Raw genomic sequence first — 15,247 nt, 5'->3', positions numbered from 1 at the left:
GGATAGATTCCTTGAGTGTTATTATTCCCACATTCACGGAGGAGGACACTGAGGCACCAAAGGCTATATATATAGGCTATGTCAGAGATGAATTAGTAAGAGGCTGAAACGGATTCCATCCACTTCTGACTATAAAATCCATGCGATGCTACCCCTCTCTGTAAGAAATACCATCCACTACCATCTCAACCCTCCTACTCCTTTGTACATTGGACCTTTTATTCATTTTTTACTAATGTTTATTTATTTTTGAGAGAGAGAGAGCAAGCAGGGGAGGGGCAGAGAAGAGGGAGACGCAGAATCCAAAGTAAGCTCCAGGCTCTGAGCTGTCCACACAGAGCCCCAAACACAGGGCTGTAACTCATGAACCATGAGATCATGACCTGAGTCAATGTCAGACGCTTAACTGACTGAGCCACCCAGGCGTCCCACATTCGACCTTTTAAATAGATGCTTTAATGGTTTTGACATTATAAAATTTATAATTGGGCAGCCAGGTGTTTCTGATATCAGTGAAAGCTTACAAATGAGACCAACTAGAATATCATCAGGAACCAATGATGAGTCTAAATCAAGAAGTATTTTAATGACATTATTACTTTCAGGGCACATGGAATAAAACTAGGTTTCAAAAAGCAGTGGTTGTTTACTAAAAGAATATTTCATAATTATGAAATTCACTGGGTGCATATAAGTGGATGCTTTCTAAGCACCCTAAAACCTTGTTCTATTGGGTTGTCTGATCATCTTTTGGTACCACCCATTTTTTTTAATTAAAAAAATTTTTTTAATGTTTATTTTTGAGAGACAGACAGAGAGAGAGAGAGAGAGAGCAGGGAAGGGGCAGAGAAAGGGAGACACAGAATCCAAAGCAGGCTCCAGGCTCTGAGCTGTCAGCACAGAGCCTGACGTGGGGCTCAAACTCACCAACCATGAGATCATAACCCAAGTCGAAGTCAGACACTTAACCGACTGAGCCACCCAAGTGCCCCACCACCGATTTTCTTAATCACCTATTCTTATTTGCACAGCCAGGGTGGGGTAAACTTCAACGTGGCTTTTGTCCAGACACTAACAAATTTTAAATCAATAGAATTTAAACCAATACACTTTTAGCACAGAAGGTCATTTTCCTTTCAGCCGGAAACAGTGCCATGTATCAATCTGGAGTAGCGATGGCAGATCCTAGGTATAAGCAAGCAGATGTTCGTGGAGCCAATGAACGGGCATGTACATCAAGTTCACATGTGGGATTATTTTTTTAATTTGAAAAAACACCTCATAAAGACAGCAAGTCACTCATTGTTAGTGTTCAGGTAAAACCCACAATAAATAATAATTCTAAGACTACAGTAATTGTAAATTCAAGAAATAATCCTGGCAGGTAGCCTCCAGCCCACATTCCTTTGGGAAAGAATGAAATTTTAAAGTGTTAATACTATTCCTAGAGTCCATTTTGAAGAATACAAAGAAGATACTCTGTTTAATTGCAACAAAGTTCAGCCTCCACCAATGCAGACTGCAAAGACAACGAACTTCTATTTTATAGTGTGAATAGCCTCCAGGAATAATTCCACTGGAGGTGAGGCTGTCAAAAACAGCAAAACAAGTTTATTTTTAGCACAACAAGATAATGGAGGCTAATTTCAGTAGCAATAATCGTACTGTAGGGCTATCTGGGTCTCTGCTGACCCGGGTTTTTTAAAAATTTCAACTCTCAGTCCCCTCGCCAGAACCCAGGGAGCAGACAGAAGCACAGAGGGGAAGGCTGCTGGTTCCCTATAAGATTAAAGACCATCTACCAAGACAACCACTACTGGGACAGTGTGGTTTCATTTCTTCCTGAGACTTATAGTAATCTATGGTTTTGAGGTATGTTAGCGGATTCTCACTGCAATCACTACACAAAACAGCATGTGTGTAGACGTAGCCTCTGTGACACATGTTTTAAAAAATTAGCCTAGACAAGTTTATCATTTACTCGAGTCATCGTAGTCTTTATGAACAGGAAATGCAGGAGCCTGGCAAATGGTTAAGGCCTACACTCTGATCATTTAGAACTCAAATGTGTTTCCCCAGATGAAAACAGTGGTATGAACCTCAGGCCGGTGCATGCAATCCTTAATATGACTTAATATGAAAATAACAGTAGTCTTTAAACTTTATTCAACCATGACTCATAGTATTTTTTTTCTGAGGTTCTCACTCTGTTCTCCTGTCTCAGCCCCCGTGCCTGCAGCAGGACTGGTTTCTTGGCATGAATATGAGAGGAGAAATACCGTTTCTGATGTGGTCGGGTCCTTCCCTGCATGCCAACCAGAACCCTGACTTGGAGGGAAAGGCACCTCTCTCCAGCCTGGAACGGTAGCAGTAACTTGCTAACTACGCTAACATGGCTAACTATGCTAACTTACTGCATGCACAATCATCGGTTAGATTTTCTGAAACAGGGAACAAAGAGCAGACACTGGGGTTCCTGGGGATAAACCGCACCCCCTCCACTGCCAGCTCTAAACGGAATCCAGTTGTTGGTAAGCCTGGTTGTGTAAATTAGGGGCCACCAGTCCTTAAAACATCCACAGACTCAGGCCTTAGGTGACTTCCAACAAACTCAGAGTTTATCTTTTGCAAGGCAGACCTCTACAACCTTGCTTTTAACAGTTCCGGAGGGCAAAACTTGTAAGTAACACCAGCAAGTGGAGTGGTAGTAAAAACCTAGTCAAGGAGGCCATTATTTTTGACAGGTTGAATTTACTGACACCTTTAATAGCTAATTAACACATTAAAGTGCTGAGGCATGAACATATTTACTCAGAAGTTCTCTGAAGTATAATTTATAGTTAACTCTCTTGGAAGAAACAGCAAACATTTCCACGAACAAAAATAGATGGCATATACTAAAAACAACCTAGCTGAAAATGATTCTCAGCTGAAGTTCAAGTGGTGCTTTGAAAGGAATATGAGCTGGCGATAAACAGAAATCACTAGCTCGTTCAACCGTGAAAGTTCCAATTAGTAAAATACAGTGACTTTACAATAACGAATTCTGTTGGAGGAAACCTTCACGGCGTCCCTTAAAAGTTAAGCGTTTTCCAAATGATGTGTACCTCATTTTCCATTTCAAACTAGCAAAAATGAAAATATCCACTTGGTGGAGACAATTCCCTAGTAGCACATGTGCCCGTTGCTGGATAGAAGGGAGAGAAAAGAATGGCCTTTTCCTACGCGAGTAGCTTTGTGTACTTTTTGCAAATCCTCTGAAAGAAGGGTGGGATCGGAGGAAGGCACAAACTATGAATCTCAGCTCTGGTTCTTCTATTTACCTGCTGTGTGTCCTTGATCACATTACCTTATCTCTCTGAGGCTCAGTTTTCTCATCTGTAAAACAGGGATAAGAGCACTTACTTCACAGGATGAATAATATGAACAGAGTGCCTGGTGATTTGTAAGAATCTCATCAAAGCTTCCCTTCCATCATACTAAGATTAATTCTAAGCAGAACTTGGAGTTGGGATCTTGACATAAAATCAAATCTACACATTTAGCTTTTCTCGGCCTCATTTTCCTTGTAGGGAAAACTGGGGTTGCAATGATACCCCCCTGAGGATGAGGGATCAGAGCTTTGACCTCGTACAGAAAATTCAGAATAATGTCTCCATCATCTGCGCCCAAGAGGTTCCTTCTCCCACCTCAGGCTAGATGAGAGAGAGCCCTGGGCCTTCTCCCTCCTTTCTGCATTCTCTTTTGAACTTAGAGCTTCTTCCTGGCTTAAGGGGAGGATTGGCTTGCTCAGGCCTGTGGTCACCACAGCCTACAGTAACGTAGCCTCTCCTGCCACTTCAGAGCAGCGCCAGAAAGTCCAATGTGCAGTGTGATGTCGGTGGGACCTGCCTCAGAACCAGCACCCAGCAGATGTGGCTGCTCCAGGGACGCAGCAGACAGCTTACAAGCCGAGAGGCCTGCTCTGGGAAGGTCACCTTGTAGGAGGAGGAATCAACTCTCTAGGTGAAAATGTAGCGGTGTGATTAAATCCCTCAATATGTTATTCCTGGGAGACACAGAAGAGTAAGATTTATCACTTTCGGATAGGCAATGCCTTCTTAAGCCACAGAAAGCAGAGGTGGCAAGAAGAAACTGATAAATCTGATCACAGTACACATTTCAAAGTTTTGTGTAAGAAAAGACATCGTAAGTTTAAAAGACAAGCAATGGGCCAAGACTGCAACATAAATAAAAAATCAAGGAGGATTGACACCCAGAATTTTAAAAAACAAATCATTTACATCAAGAGGAAAAAACAGACTGGGCATAAGATATGAACAGGCAATGCATGAAAGAGAAAAAAAAGGTCAATAAATACAGGATAAGATGGTAAAAATCATTGGTAAAAACCAGGGAAATACCAATAAAAATGATAGCATGATAATATGTCACCCACAATACTGGATGAAAAACTCTGTGGTGAGAATGTGGACAAACAGGCATTCTCGCCCGTTGGTGGTGGAATGTAATTTGGAGGTATAAACTGAACATTAAAATGAATAATCTGACAGGTACCATTTCTCAGTATCTACTTCACAGAAATATACATGTGCACAGAGAGACGAATATGAAGATTTTCAGTATAGCACTGACAACAGCGAAAAGCTGGAAAGGGTCCATTGCCCAACAGTGAGAAAGCGGCTAAATACAGCAGCCTGTCCAGATGTATGAATACCACGCACTTGTTAGAGTTACTTCTCTATGTACTGACTTGGACAAATACGTTAATTAATTTTAGAACATTGTACAACAAGGGGGAGTATGAAGACATTTGTGTTTTGGTTTTGTTTTTTTTTTAAGTCATTTTCTAGACACACGAGCACCCACGAAAGGCCATTTTGCAACCAGGGTTGTGTATAAATGTCACTCCTTTCTCTTCTCCCTCCTCAACTCCCTCCACAGCCTCATAACCGAGGGCTCTGCCCTCCTTCCTCCTCACAACCCCACCCGCCCCCAAGTCCCCATGCCAACTCCACTCCCACATCAGAGACACAATGTGAAAACTTCTCTATTCTGCACCCAACGCTCTTCATGGAGCATTTACTTCTCATTCCCCTCTCTCCTCCCCCAACTGTCCTACAGAAGGAAGTGGGCATATCTGGTGAGCTAGCTCAGGTAACAATATAGTACGGTTAGCATACAGTACAGCAGTTACAGTAAGAGTGCACTTTGGACAGTAACCATCAATCCCAAACTCTCAACGTAAACCACAGAAACAAGGGCCTGCCTGTTCAAAGCATCTACCTGAATGCGTGCTCTACAGAGCACAGGAAACTCAACAGTAATTCTAGGGGATCAACAGTGACCCAGATACTTATTTTATACAAGAGGACGAAGACCTGAGTGTCATCCATTCAAAATCAGGCACATATTCCCGGGATATGGGGGTTCCATCAAATACCACCACGCTGAGCAACAACAGTTTGCTTTTCGTGGCAAGCACCATCTGAGGGGAATTAATTCTTGTCTTTTATTGAATCAGCTATGCAAATAAAAACCTGCAGTGGAATAATTTTTTTTAAGTTAAAAAAAGAAAAGAAACACCTCAAATCTAGAGATAATGCAAATGACTATCCTTAACTTTGTGCTGGGCTCTATCTAGTCCTGTGCTCTAAAATCCTGGAAGAAACCAGCCTAGAACTTGAGCAATCATTGTACCTGGGTTGACATCTACCGTTCTCTTGAAACTAAAACAGAGCCAGTTTTCTAGAACATCCGCTTGTTGCTCTAATTCAATACAGTATAGAGCCCAACTAGCAAGAACAATGTAGAAAACAACCTACAAAAGAACAGCAGGTGAGTGACCTGGAGAGCTGACGCGGGACGCATGGACACAGAACTTGGCAGTCTCTGGCACAAGACTCCTGCTAGCCAGGATTCTCTACCCACTGCGGCACAGACAAGGGCTATTTATTTTCCTAAAACTTGGAGGAAGCATTAAAGCCCAGGCAGACACGTTTGTTGAAGCGTAGGGTTGTTTTTTCTTGGGGGAGGGGGCTTGGAGTGACACTCCCTGCAACATGTTACTTTTTCTCTCGCCTACTTTTAAAAGAACTAACAAAACGGTTAATGGGAGCTCAGGACAAGCAGAATTAGCTTTGACAAGTCGATACCATTTTAATCAGGATCCAGCTCTTTCGGGGAGTGCTGGGTGAAGGAGCCAAGCGTCACTCCGTGTCCTAACAGTCCCCGAGAGATGGGGGTCCCACAACCGTGTCCTCGACTCTCAGGACTGCAAAGGTGCTTCCCTCAACCCCCCAACGCCTGAGTCGCCCACCCCACCCCAGTCCCAGGGCGCCGGGCTCGGACAGACGCCCCGCGGGACACGCGTCCCAGTACGGCACCGACGGGCACGGGGGCTCTCCGCGGCTCCCTCAGGCTCTGGGGGGGTGGGGGGGTGGGAGGCGAGACTCGGCCACGGAGGGGTCCGGCCCGGGGGTGCCGCCTGGGGTCGCGAGGCCAAGAGGGCGCCAGGCTGCCTGGCCGAACAGGAGCGAGGGCAGGGGATGGGGGCCCGAGGGGATGCAGACCGTCCAGCGCCAGCATAGAGGGGAAGTCCTTGCAGTTGGAGACGCCCGTGGAGTCGGTCACGCACGTCTTCCACAGGTTGGCCCAATAGGTGGCGGTGGTGATGACCGTGCCGTCGATGGTGGACACCTTCCAGTAGTCGGTGGGCAGCGTGGAGGACACCAGCACCCAGCCCGAGATGGAAACCATAAAGGCGATGATCTCCGAGGCCGTGCTCGCCATGCTGCCCGCTGCAGCCGCGCTAGCGCTCGCGCTTGCGCTCCCACTGGGCGCCGCGACCCCCGCGCGTTCGGCCCCGCGGCCCCGCCCCCCGGCCCGCCCGGCCCCGCCCCGCCCCGCCCCGCCCGCGGGCCGGCGCTAGGGGGCGCGCACGGGCCCCAGGACTGGACGCGCCCTCGGGGGCGGAGAGGGCTCGCGGGGTGCCCTTGTTGTCGCCGCTCGGGTTCTCTAGGGCCAGCTGACCTGGCGCCCGCGGTCGGGAAAAACTTGGCCTGCGCTCCCCTCGCCCCCTGCTCCTGCGTCTCGGGGCCGGGAACTCGGAGAGCGGCTATCCTGTTAGACAGACTGGCAGCCGGATGTGGACGACCTGTAGCGTCCCACCCCCACCCCTTCCCCTCCCCCCCCCCCCCCTCGCTCCCCAGCCCTACCTGTGGCAAATAGCCTGGCTTCAAGAGTACCTTGTAAAAGCAGAGCAGAAAAAACCTTTTGTAAGCCCTGAAAGGACACGGCCTGGTCATGCCACAGCCCTCGCCTTGCTGAACTCTAAAGGTTTTCGTGCTACACTCGTTTGCGTGACTCTGTTCAGCCTGTCACGGAGGGGTGACTGCAGTTCCGGGCTTGAAATCGGCCTTGCCCTAAAATCCTGCAATTCTTTTTGGCTCCGTGATATGCGGAAAGTCATTGTACACAGGTGTGTGGCACAGGCCTAAATTCAAGACAGCAGCGTGTGGGGGAAGCAGGCTCCATGGGAGCCGTCGTTGCGATTTCCATCTTGAATGTTCCAGCCACATAGCTGGCCTGCATGTGCTAACGCACTACACATAGGACATGTATTTAAGACACTTTCCAGGTAAGTCCTTTCCAGCTCCCAGTTCTGGGAGTCTGTTGTATCGACAGATGGTTCTGTCATAGTGGAAACCGCTCTGTGTTGTTTTGGGTTTTATTAAGGACTTCCACCTTTTGCACGTAATTGAAGAATAAACTCATTCATTCCTTCATTGCTGTCTCAAGAGTTAAACATAAAGATCAGCGTGTATTTTCAGTTTCTGAGGCCATAAACCTGCGCATAAATCGGGGAACAAAGACACTGGCTTTACTAGAGGGCTATTATTTGTCCATTTAAAGTTTGTCCATTTTTTTTTCAAATTTGTCCATTTAAAGTTCTTGCAGTGACTCTCAGGAGTCACATCTTGCCAAAGTAAAGTCTAAAACCTATGAATCAGTCCTCTATAGTAAAGCTAGTTGTTAACCCTGTTTCACACTTTCATTCATTGTGAAGAATTTCTCAATTCTTCTCTGTCACTTTTTTTAATATATGCATATTTTTTCTTTTTAAAAATTTTAATTCCAGTATAATTAACATATGGGGTTATATATGTTAATATGTTAATGTGTTCTATATCTCAGGTGCACAATATAGTGATTCAACTATTCTATACTTTCCTCAGCGCTTAATCACGATAAGCGTACCCTTGTCACTTTTGGCTTTAACCAAACAGAATGAAACTAGAAGTGATTAGATGTCTGTGGAGAAAAGAGGAGGTTGGACTATAGAATCATCAAAACTTATATTTGGAAGAACCATTGGAGACCATTAGGGCACCGTTCCACACTCAGCCCAATTCTGTTCCTTGTAGTTGTTGTTTTGAAGTTTAGTCATTTTTGAGAGGGAGACAAAGTGTGAGTGGGGGAGGGGCAGAGAGCGTGGGAGAGACAGAACCCAAAGCAGGCTCCAGGCTCCAAGCTGTCAGCACAGAGCCTGATGCGGGGCTCGAACTCACAAACTGTGAGATTGTGACCTGAGCCGAAGTTGGACGCTTAACTGACTGAGCCACCCAGGTTCCCCCCAGTTATTCTACTTCTTGAGATGATATTTAGTTCATGCTCCAACTTTCAGGTCATGGGGTCCAGTGCATATGTTCTGGTTTTGTTTTGTATAGTAATGACAACCTTGTAGAAAGTCTTCACAATGAATTCCAATCTGTCTCTTTTTCTCCCACCTACCCGCCATAGTCAACACAGGGTGAGTCCTATCCTTGAGCCATACAGCAGCTTCAGGAGGTGTGTTTGTGTGTGCGTGGTCATCTTGTGGCTTGTGTGAATGAGAATGCGTGTGAAGGTGGTTTGCACGTGGGTAGGATGCAGACATGGTTCCACTTCTCTACTGATCTTGGTCCCAACTTGTCCTGGCGTATCAAGCTAAAAAACAGTTTGGGAAGCACCTAGCTAGCCTCATCCTTCTCATTTTTTCTCCCATTCAAATCGATCACCCTTGGCTGTTGACTACAAACTGTCCTCTATTCTTCTACGTGATTTGCCTTTTTAAAGTGCTTTTATTATCTGGTTTCTTGTCCTCCAGCATATTTCCACCATTATTTCTATGTCATATCCCTTTCTGAATGATCTGCCTATTTCTCACCCAGTTTACTCTTCAGAAAACACAAAAAGTCATGAACCAGGAGTTTCCAAAAATTCAAAATTGCACAAATTTTGGTTTTGTACTTTGTTTCTGGCCTTGTCTCAGAGTCTCTTTGTGTCTTCCTCATGGTAGGTACTCACTAAAATTACTGATTCCTTCTCCTTTTTTTTTTTTTTTTAAGGCAAAACCTGAGCCACTTTGACACACAAAAAAGTATGGTATTGTGACTCTGAAGACTCAAGCAGTTCCTAATTTATCATCAACAGGTTGGTTATAAATTTCGTTGTTTAGAACCCAAAGCTCCTTGTTTGTTTTAAAGAAAGAACTATGAAGAATGGCTTGGTGTTTTAGACCAGACCCCAAAAGTTTATTTAACAGATTATGTAGCTTTACTTATTGCCCTTAAAAAATCTATAAACCCAGACCACCACTGCAACATCGTTTCCAGAGAAAATAAATTCAGAATTCCAACTTGGAACTCCAAGAAAGGCTTTCTCTCTCTCTGCTGCACCACCAGACCATTTAAGCCAGACTCTCTGGGTGTAGCTCTGGTAGTGATTTTTACAAAGCTTCCATTGCATAGCCAGGCTGGGAACCACGGCTCTGACTGGTCAAGATGCATATATATGCATATAAACTGTTAATTTAGTACAACAGATGGTGTGCATTACCGAGAGAATATTAATCTCTTGGTTGAAAACTTTGAAAAAAGAAATATTCTTTTACTGTAGAGACTGTAGCACACAATTGTAACTTCAAAGGAGTTGAAAATACTGTAAGCAATCTATAAATTAAGATCTGGATGGCAGCACTATTAGCTCCTTTGCAAGCTGAAACAGACCGGGGTCGTCACGCCTGTGGACTTGATTAATTTCCTCTACTTTTATCCTTTGTCAGTTCTGTGAGGTTGGACAGCCCTAAAGTCTTTTCTTTTTCTTCCCTGGCACATACTGCATAATTGCTATAGAGAGTTATATTTTAGAGCCCACAAGCGCTGACCAAAAGATGAAAATGTTAACTTCTCTTTAATACCTAAAGAATATCATGTAATGAATCAAGCATTTATTTTAAAATGTCTTATATCTTAAGCATTTCAAAACCGGTTTATTCCGAAGAAACCTAAGTGTAGCACACACAACATAACCCAGCATAAGAGTGTCCAGAAAATGAAAACAGACTGAATAGGGATTTTTTTGAAGTAATACGTAAGTGGCCTGTTTCACTTTAAGATTATAGAATCCCAAATAACCTTTGCAGTTAATCTGCAAACCCATTTACAGAGTACCTTTCCACTGATAATCGCTTCCTTATTTTCTTTAGGATTCAGTGAACTGAAAATTTTATTTAATCATTTGTAACAATCTATCCTTAATTTGAATATAAAGTGACTACATCCCTCTAAATTATTCAGATTAACATCTTAATTAACAATAATTTGGTCTTTACAAAAAAACCTAGATTCTTTCCAATATGAAAACTAATAATTTATCCATAAATTAATAAATTTGACATGAAGACATTTAATGTCCTGAAATATATTCTGAGCCTCTCCACTTTTGAGACCTAAACCACTGAGATTAACACTGGAAGTTATTTCTTTGGCATTATTATGGTTATTAAGGGAAAATAGAGGATCCCCCACCCCAGGGTTGTTCAATAGGAGTGAAACCAGTTTAGCCGACTAAACAGGAGATTTGCAGAAATTCTTTACTTGAGATTCAACTCACCTGCCAAACAACACAGGTGTGCCTTTTAACAACTCAAGGATTTTCTAGGCATCAAATTTGGTTTCAGTATACATTAGCTCCTTCCTAGATTCCAATGAGGCGGGTGCTGCTAATCAGGTGGGAAGAAACTGAAGTCCTGATAAATATGGTATTAACTAAAAAAACAACTGCCCAGGAGCCAAATATTGTTACACCGTGTTAGAGAAGACATTAATGCCGATACTAAGATAGTAAAATAGCATGTCTGTGTTCTATTTCCTTCCGTTTTCCCTAAGACTCTCTGTTTATCTTAATGCTCTACACTAATTCTATGATACTTGTAATCTCCTTAGCATGAAAGCTACAGAGTGATAAGAATACTATGGGGATGAACACTCATGCTTATCACTGCATCACTAATTGTGTGTGTGTGTGTGTGTGTGTGTGTGTGTGTGTGTGTGTGTGTGATTTTTCTGCAAATTATAAGGGTGTTTTGTTTTGGCATTTAGTATCCTCTGAAGCTGCACTGTATCAGAATGTTTCAGTGGGCCTATTACAAGTGGGTGGCATGTATCTTATGAATTTGTTTTTCCTGCATTCATTTAAAATGCACTCATTCCCAATTCTTTTTATTTTTTTAATGTTTCTTTATTTTTGAGAGGGTGGGGGGACAGAGAGGGAGACACAGAATCTGAAGCAGGCTCCAGGCTCTGAGCTGTCAGCACAGAGCCTCACATGGGGCTTGAACCCACAAACGGTGATATCATGACCTGAGCTGAAGTTGGACGCTTAACCAACTGAGCCACCCAAATGCCCCGATGCGTTCCCAATTCTAAGGTATCTTAGGGCCATCTAGATTCCACTTGAGACCCCAGAGGGGTAAGGTTTGGCCCCCAGCAGCTCATGGCTGTCTTGGTGAATACTTCAGCCTGGAACTACTCTCACTCTGGGATGCTGGAACCTTCCAGTGCTTGCAGATGGATTGGTTGTATTTTGCTAGTCAATAACCATCTTATGAGTACTATTAAAACCTACCCACTGAGGGGCGCCTGGGTGGCGCAGTCGGTTAAGCATCCGACTTCAGCCAGGTCATGATCTCGCGGTCCGGGAGTTCGAGCCCCGCGTCAGGCTCTGGGCTGATGGCTCAGAGCCTGGAGCCTGTTTCCGATTCTGTGTCTCCCTCTCTCTCTGCCTCTCCCCGGTCCATACTCTGTCTCTCTCTGTCCCAAAAATAAATAAATGTTGAAAAAAAAAATTAAAAAAAAAAAAAAACCTACCCACTGAGACTAGGCAGCAAGTAAATCAGTATGTTTTGGTTAAGTTGGGGTTTTTTGTCTGAGGTGGAGCTTCCTCGTTTGTAACATGAAGTAGTTATTCTGGATGGCATCTAAAACCACTTTCAACTCAAAGTCTCTGAGTCGGATTCCTCATGAACTTGACCAGTGACACACCAAATCGGCAAGGAGAGAAGAGAGGCAAGAGTTTTCCTTTGCTGTCCTCCTTGCTTTCTTTCTTTTATTTTTAAGGTTTTGTTTGTTTGTTTGTTTGTTTTTTGAGAGAGAGACAGACAGAGGGAACACAAGTGAGGGAGGGGCAGAGAGAAGGACAGAATCCCAAGCATGCTTTGCACCATCAGCACAGAGCCCTATGTGTGGCCCGAACCCAGGAATTCTGAGATCATGACCTGAAGCCAAGCTCAAGAGTTGAACACTTAACCCACTGAGCCACTCAGGCACACCCCCCCCCCCGCTTTCTTTTCTACCCCCATTTTCTGCCATTGCTCTCCCTCCTTCGCTATATTGAAAGGGCTGTTATATGTATGGGCATGGGGATGCATGAAGATAATGTTTCTAAAATCTCTGTGTAATTTTATTTTCAACTCTTATTTTTGTTTATTAGAAACATGTGATAAAGCAGAGTAGTTCAATTTGCTTATGAAGCAGGGTGATGTAGGAGACAGAGGGCAGACGAGGAAATAGGCAAGAGAAACAAAGTGCTCAGTAGAGTGCCCACAAAGAAGAGAGAAACCAGGAAGCAAGAGCAGGATTAGTCCGAGGGAAAGAACTGGGATGGGGGAATGTCCAAAGAGAAGTGCGGCAAAAGTGAGAAATATAACTAGAGAGCAGTTGAAGGTAAGAGGGGGTGGACAGCTACATGACAGAGTAAGGGAAACAGACTTGGGGGGGGGGCGCTGAGCGACCATTAAACATCGGCCAAGAAGAGCAAGATAGAGGTGAAAAAGGAGATGGCAGGGTATGAGGGAGAGTGGAGAATTGTGTCCACAGCCCTCACCTTCCCGCATGAGTGTAAGGGCAGGAAGCAGAACATTCCAGTGACTGCTACACACAAAGAGACTTTCCCCTCTCCCTGGTTCTCAGAATAGAGCTGGGTGAGAATTTATTCCAAAGTCCTCAGGAGCACCATGTCTGCCATTTGGCTCACGTCATTGGAAACATTACTGGAAGTTTACAATGAATTCGTTAAGAGTCCAAGATGCAAATTCTGACAGAAACACACCCATAAGCAAATGATTACTGATGATTTCTTTCAAAAGGTAGACTTTCTCCTGTTTTTATCTACTAAAACTTACATGAGTACCTTTCAGGGACCAGTTAGCAGTCAAAGTACTTCACCCATTTAAGAACAACCCGAAGGAATGGGTACTGTCTTCGTTCTATTGTAGAGATTGAGGAAACCAAACCACAGAGAGGTGAAGTAACTTGCCCTAGGACATGGTGGAAGTCAGGTTTCAACTTAGCCCGCAGAGTCCCAGAGTCACACTCCTTTGTACTATGTTGCCTTCTACGAACACAGTCTGCGTAGTTATGTAGTCAGTCAATAACCACTGGGTATACGACCAAACGTAGACACAAAATGAATTAAAACAATTCTAGATCATTTGTATTTATCTTCATTTTTCAGGATAATGGCTTTAATAATCAGAAGTATTTAAACAGGATACCTAATTTCCTTATTTGATTTCATTGTGTGATTAAGTCTTGCAACAGATGAACTGAAGTTCATGAACATGCTGTTTAACAATGTTCCAGGCAATGATTCATTGTTATCACAGTTGGTGTCTGGAATACTTCTCTAAAAGGTGTGTGTGTGTGTGTGTGTGTGTGTGTGTGTGTGTGTGTGTGTAGATGTATAAATATATGTGCATATGTATGTGTATACACACATTATAAAAAGTTCATTAGAGTGCTGTTAATTCTGTCTTCTCCATGCTTTGGGTCCTGTGCTATCCTCAGCCAGTTAGCATTTGATGTGTACCCACCCTCCTCCCTTACTATCCTGAACTGGTGTTTGCTGGTGTGTGGTATTACCTCGCTATGGACTGTCTTTTCTTTATTTTGTTTTCTGATGAAGTCTTGACCCATATTAGCTAACAAAGGGTGTGCTACAATAAAACAAAGGAGAAGTGTCCCATTCAGATGTAAAATGCAAGCTTTTTCTTTTTCTTTTTCATTAGGTACTGTTGGGTTGTTTTTGGAAGAGCTGTATCCCATGACATGACCATAGCAGGGTGGAATGGTTCTTGTTCTTTCAAGTCCTAACAATACTTGTTTTATCTGACTATATAATTATTATATTACTTTAAAACCCAAGGTTATCCATCTCCAGAGTTCATGTTCTTATTTTATTTAATATTCCAGTCATTCAAATTCTGAGGGCATTCAAAGATGCCTTTTGTTTTGTTTTTTTAAACTTTTTTTTAATGTTTACTTATTTTTGAGAGGGAGAGAGAGAGACAGACAGAGAGACAGAGTATGAGTGGGGAGGGGCAAAGAGAGAGGGAGACACAGAATCTGAAACAGGCTCCAGGCTCTGAGTTGTCAGCACAGAGCCCGACGCGGGGCTCAAACCCACAGACCACGAGATCATGACCTGAGCCGAAGCCAGACACTTAACTGACTGAGCCACCCAGGCGCCCCAAAGATACGTTTTTAAAGATGAAAAATACAAATACTAAAAAGTTCCAGGGGTGCCTGGTGGGCTCAGTCAGAAAAGCGTGCAACTCTTGATCTTAGGGTCCTAAGTTCAAGCCCCACGTTGAGTTTAGAGATTACTTGAATAAATAAAACTTAAAAAAAAAAAGTTCTAGACATTACTACATCCACAGTTAAAAGACAGGTCATTATTTGAATATTTTGAGGTCCATTACTATTTATGTTCTCCACTGACCTCCTCTTATCTGGTTATGAGAGAAAAATAGGGGTGTAGGAAGAGAGATCTTAGAGAGGCAAGTGTGTGTGTGTGTCAAAGAAATAAAGAGACAGAAGTTAAAGGGAAACAAGAGTGACATGTAATAACAAAGGAAGATGTTTTC

At 43.6% G+C, this 15,247-nt stretch overlaps 1 protein-coding gene and 1 long non-coding RNA gene across 5 annotated transcripts in view; one reads left to right on the top strand and one right to left on the bottom strand.

Moving 5' to 3' along the window:
* Window positions 1-15,247, bottom strand: part of CLDN10 (claudin 10) — a 114,833-nt gene that overhangs the window by 16,277 nt on the left and 83,309 nt on the right. Inside the window, exon 1 of one of the 4 annotated variants that reach the window (XM_023252668.2) lies at window positions 6,573-6,857. The exons of 2 other annotated variants lie outside the window; for them this stretch is intronic. In XM_023252668.2, the coding sequence (XP_023108436.1) occupies window positions 6,573-6,792 (220 nt within the window). In that variant the 5' untranslated portion in view covers window positions 6,793-6,857. Of the gene's footprint in view, window positions 1-6,572; window positions 6,858-15,247 lie in introns of those variants that run through there. One more of the 4 variants, XM_023252663.2, reaches the window with a different exon arrangement.
* The window catches only part of LOC123384700, a 111,438-nt gene continuing 103,408 nt past the window's right edge, over window positions 7,218-15,247 (top strand). The window contains exons 1-2 of the long non-coding RNA XR_006596156.1: window positions 7,218-7,639; window positions 9,390-9,474. This is a non-coding gene — a long non-coding RNA (uncharacterized LOC123384700). The remainder of the gene's footprint in view (window positions 7,640-9,389; window positions 9,475-15,247) is intronic.

This window comes from Felis catus, chromosome A1 (assembly GCF_018350175.1).
Source record: "Felis catus isolate Fca126 chromosome A1, F.catus_Fca126_mat1.0, whole genome shotgun sequence".
Classification (NCBI taxonomy): Eukaryota; Metazoa; Chordata; class Mammalia; order Carnivora; family Felidae; genus Felis; species Felis catus.
The sequence above is the reverse complement of the archived record's forward strand: the minus strand, read 5'-3'. Positions and strand labels throughout refer to the sequence as shown.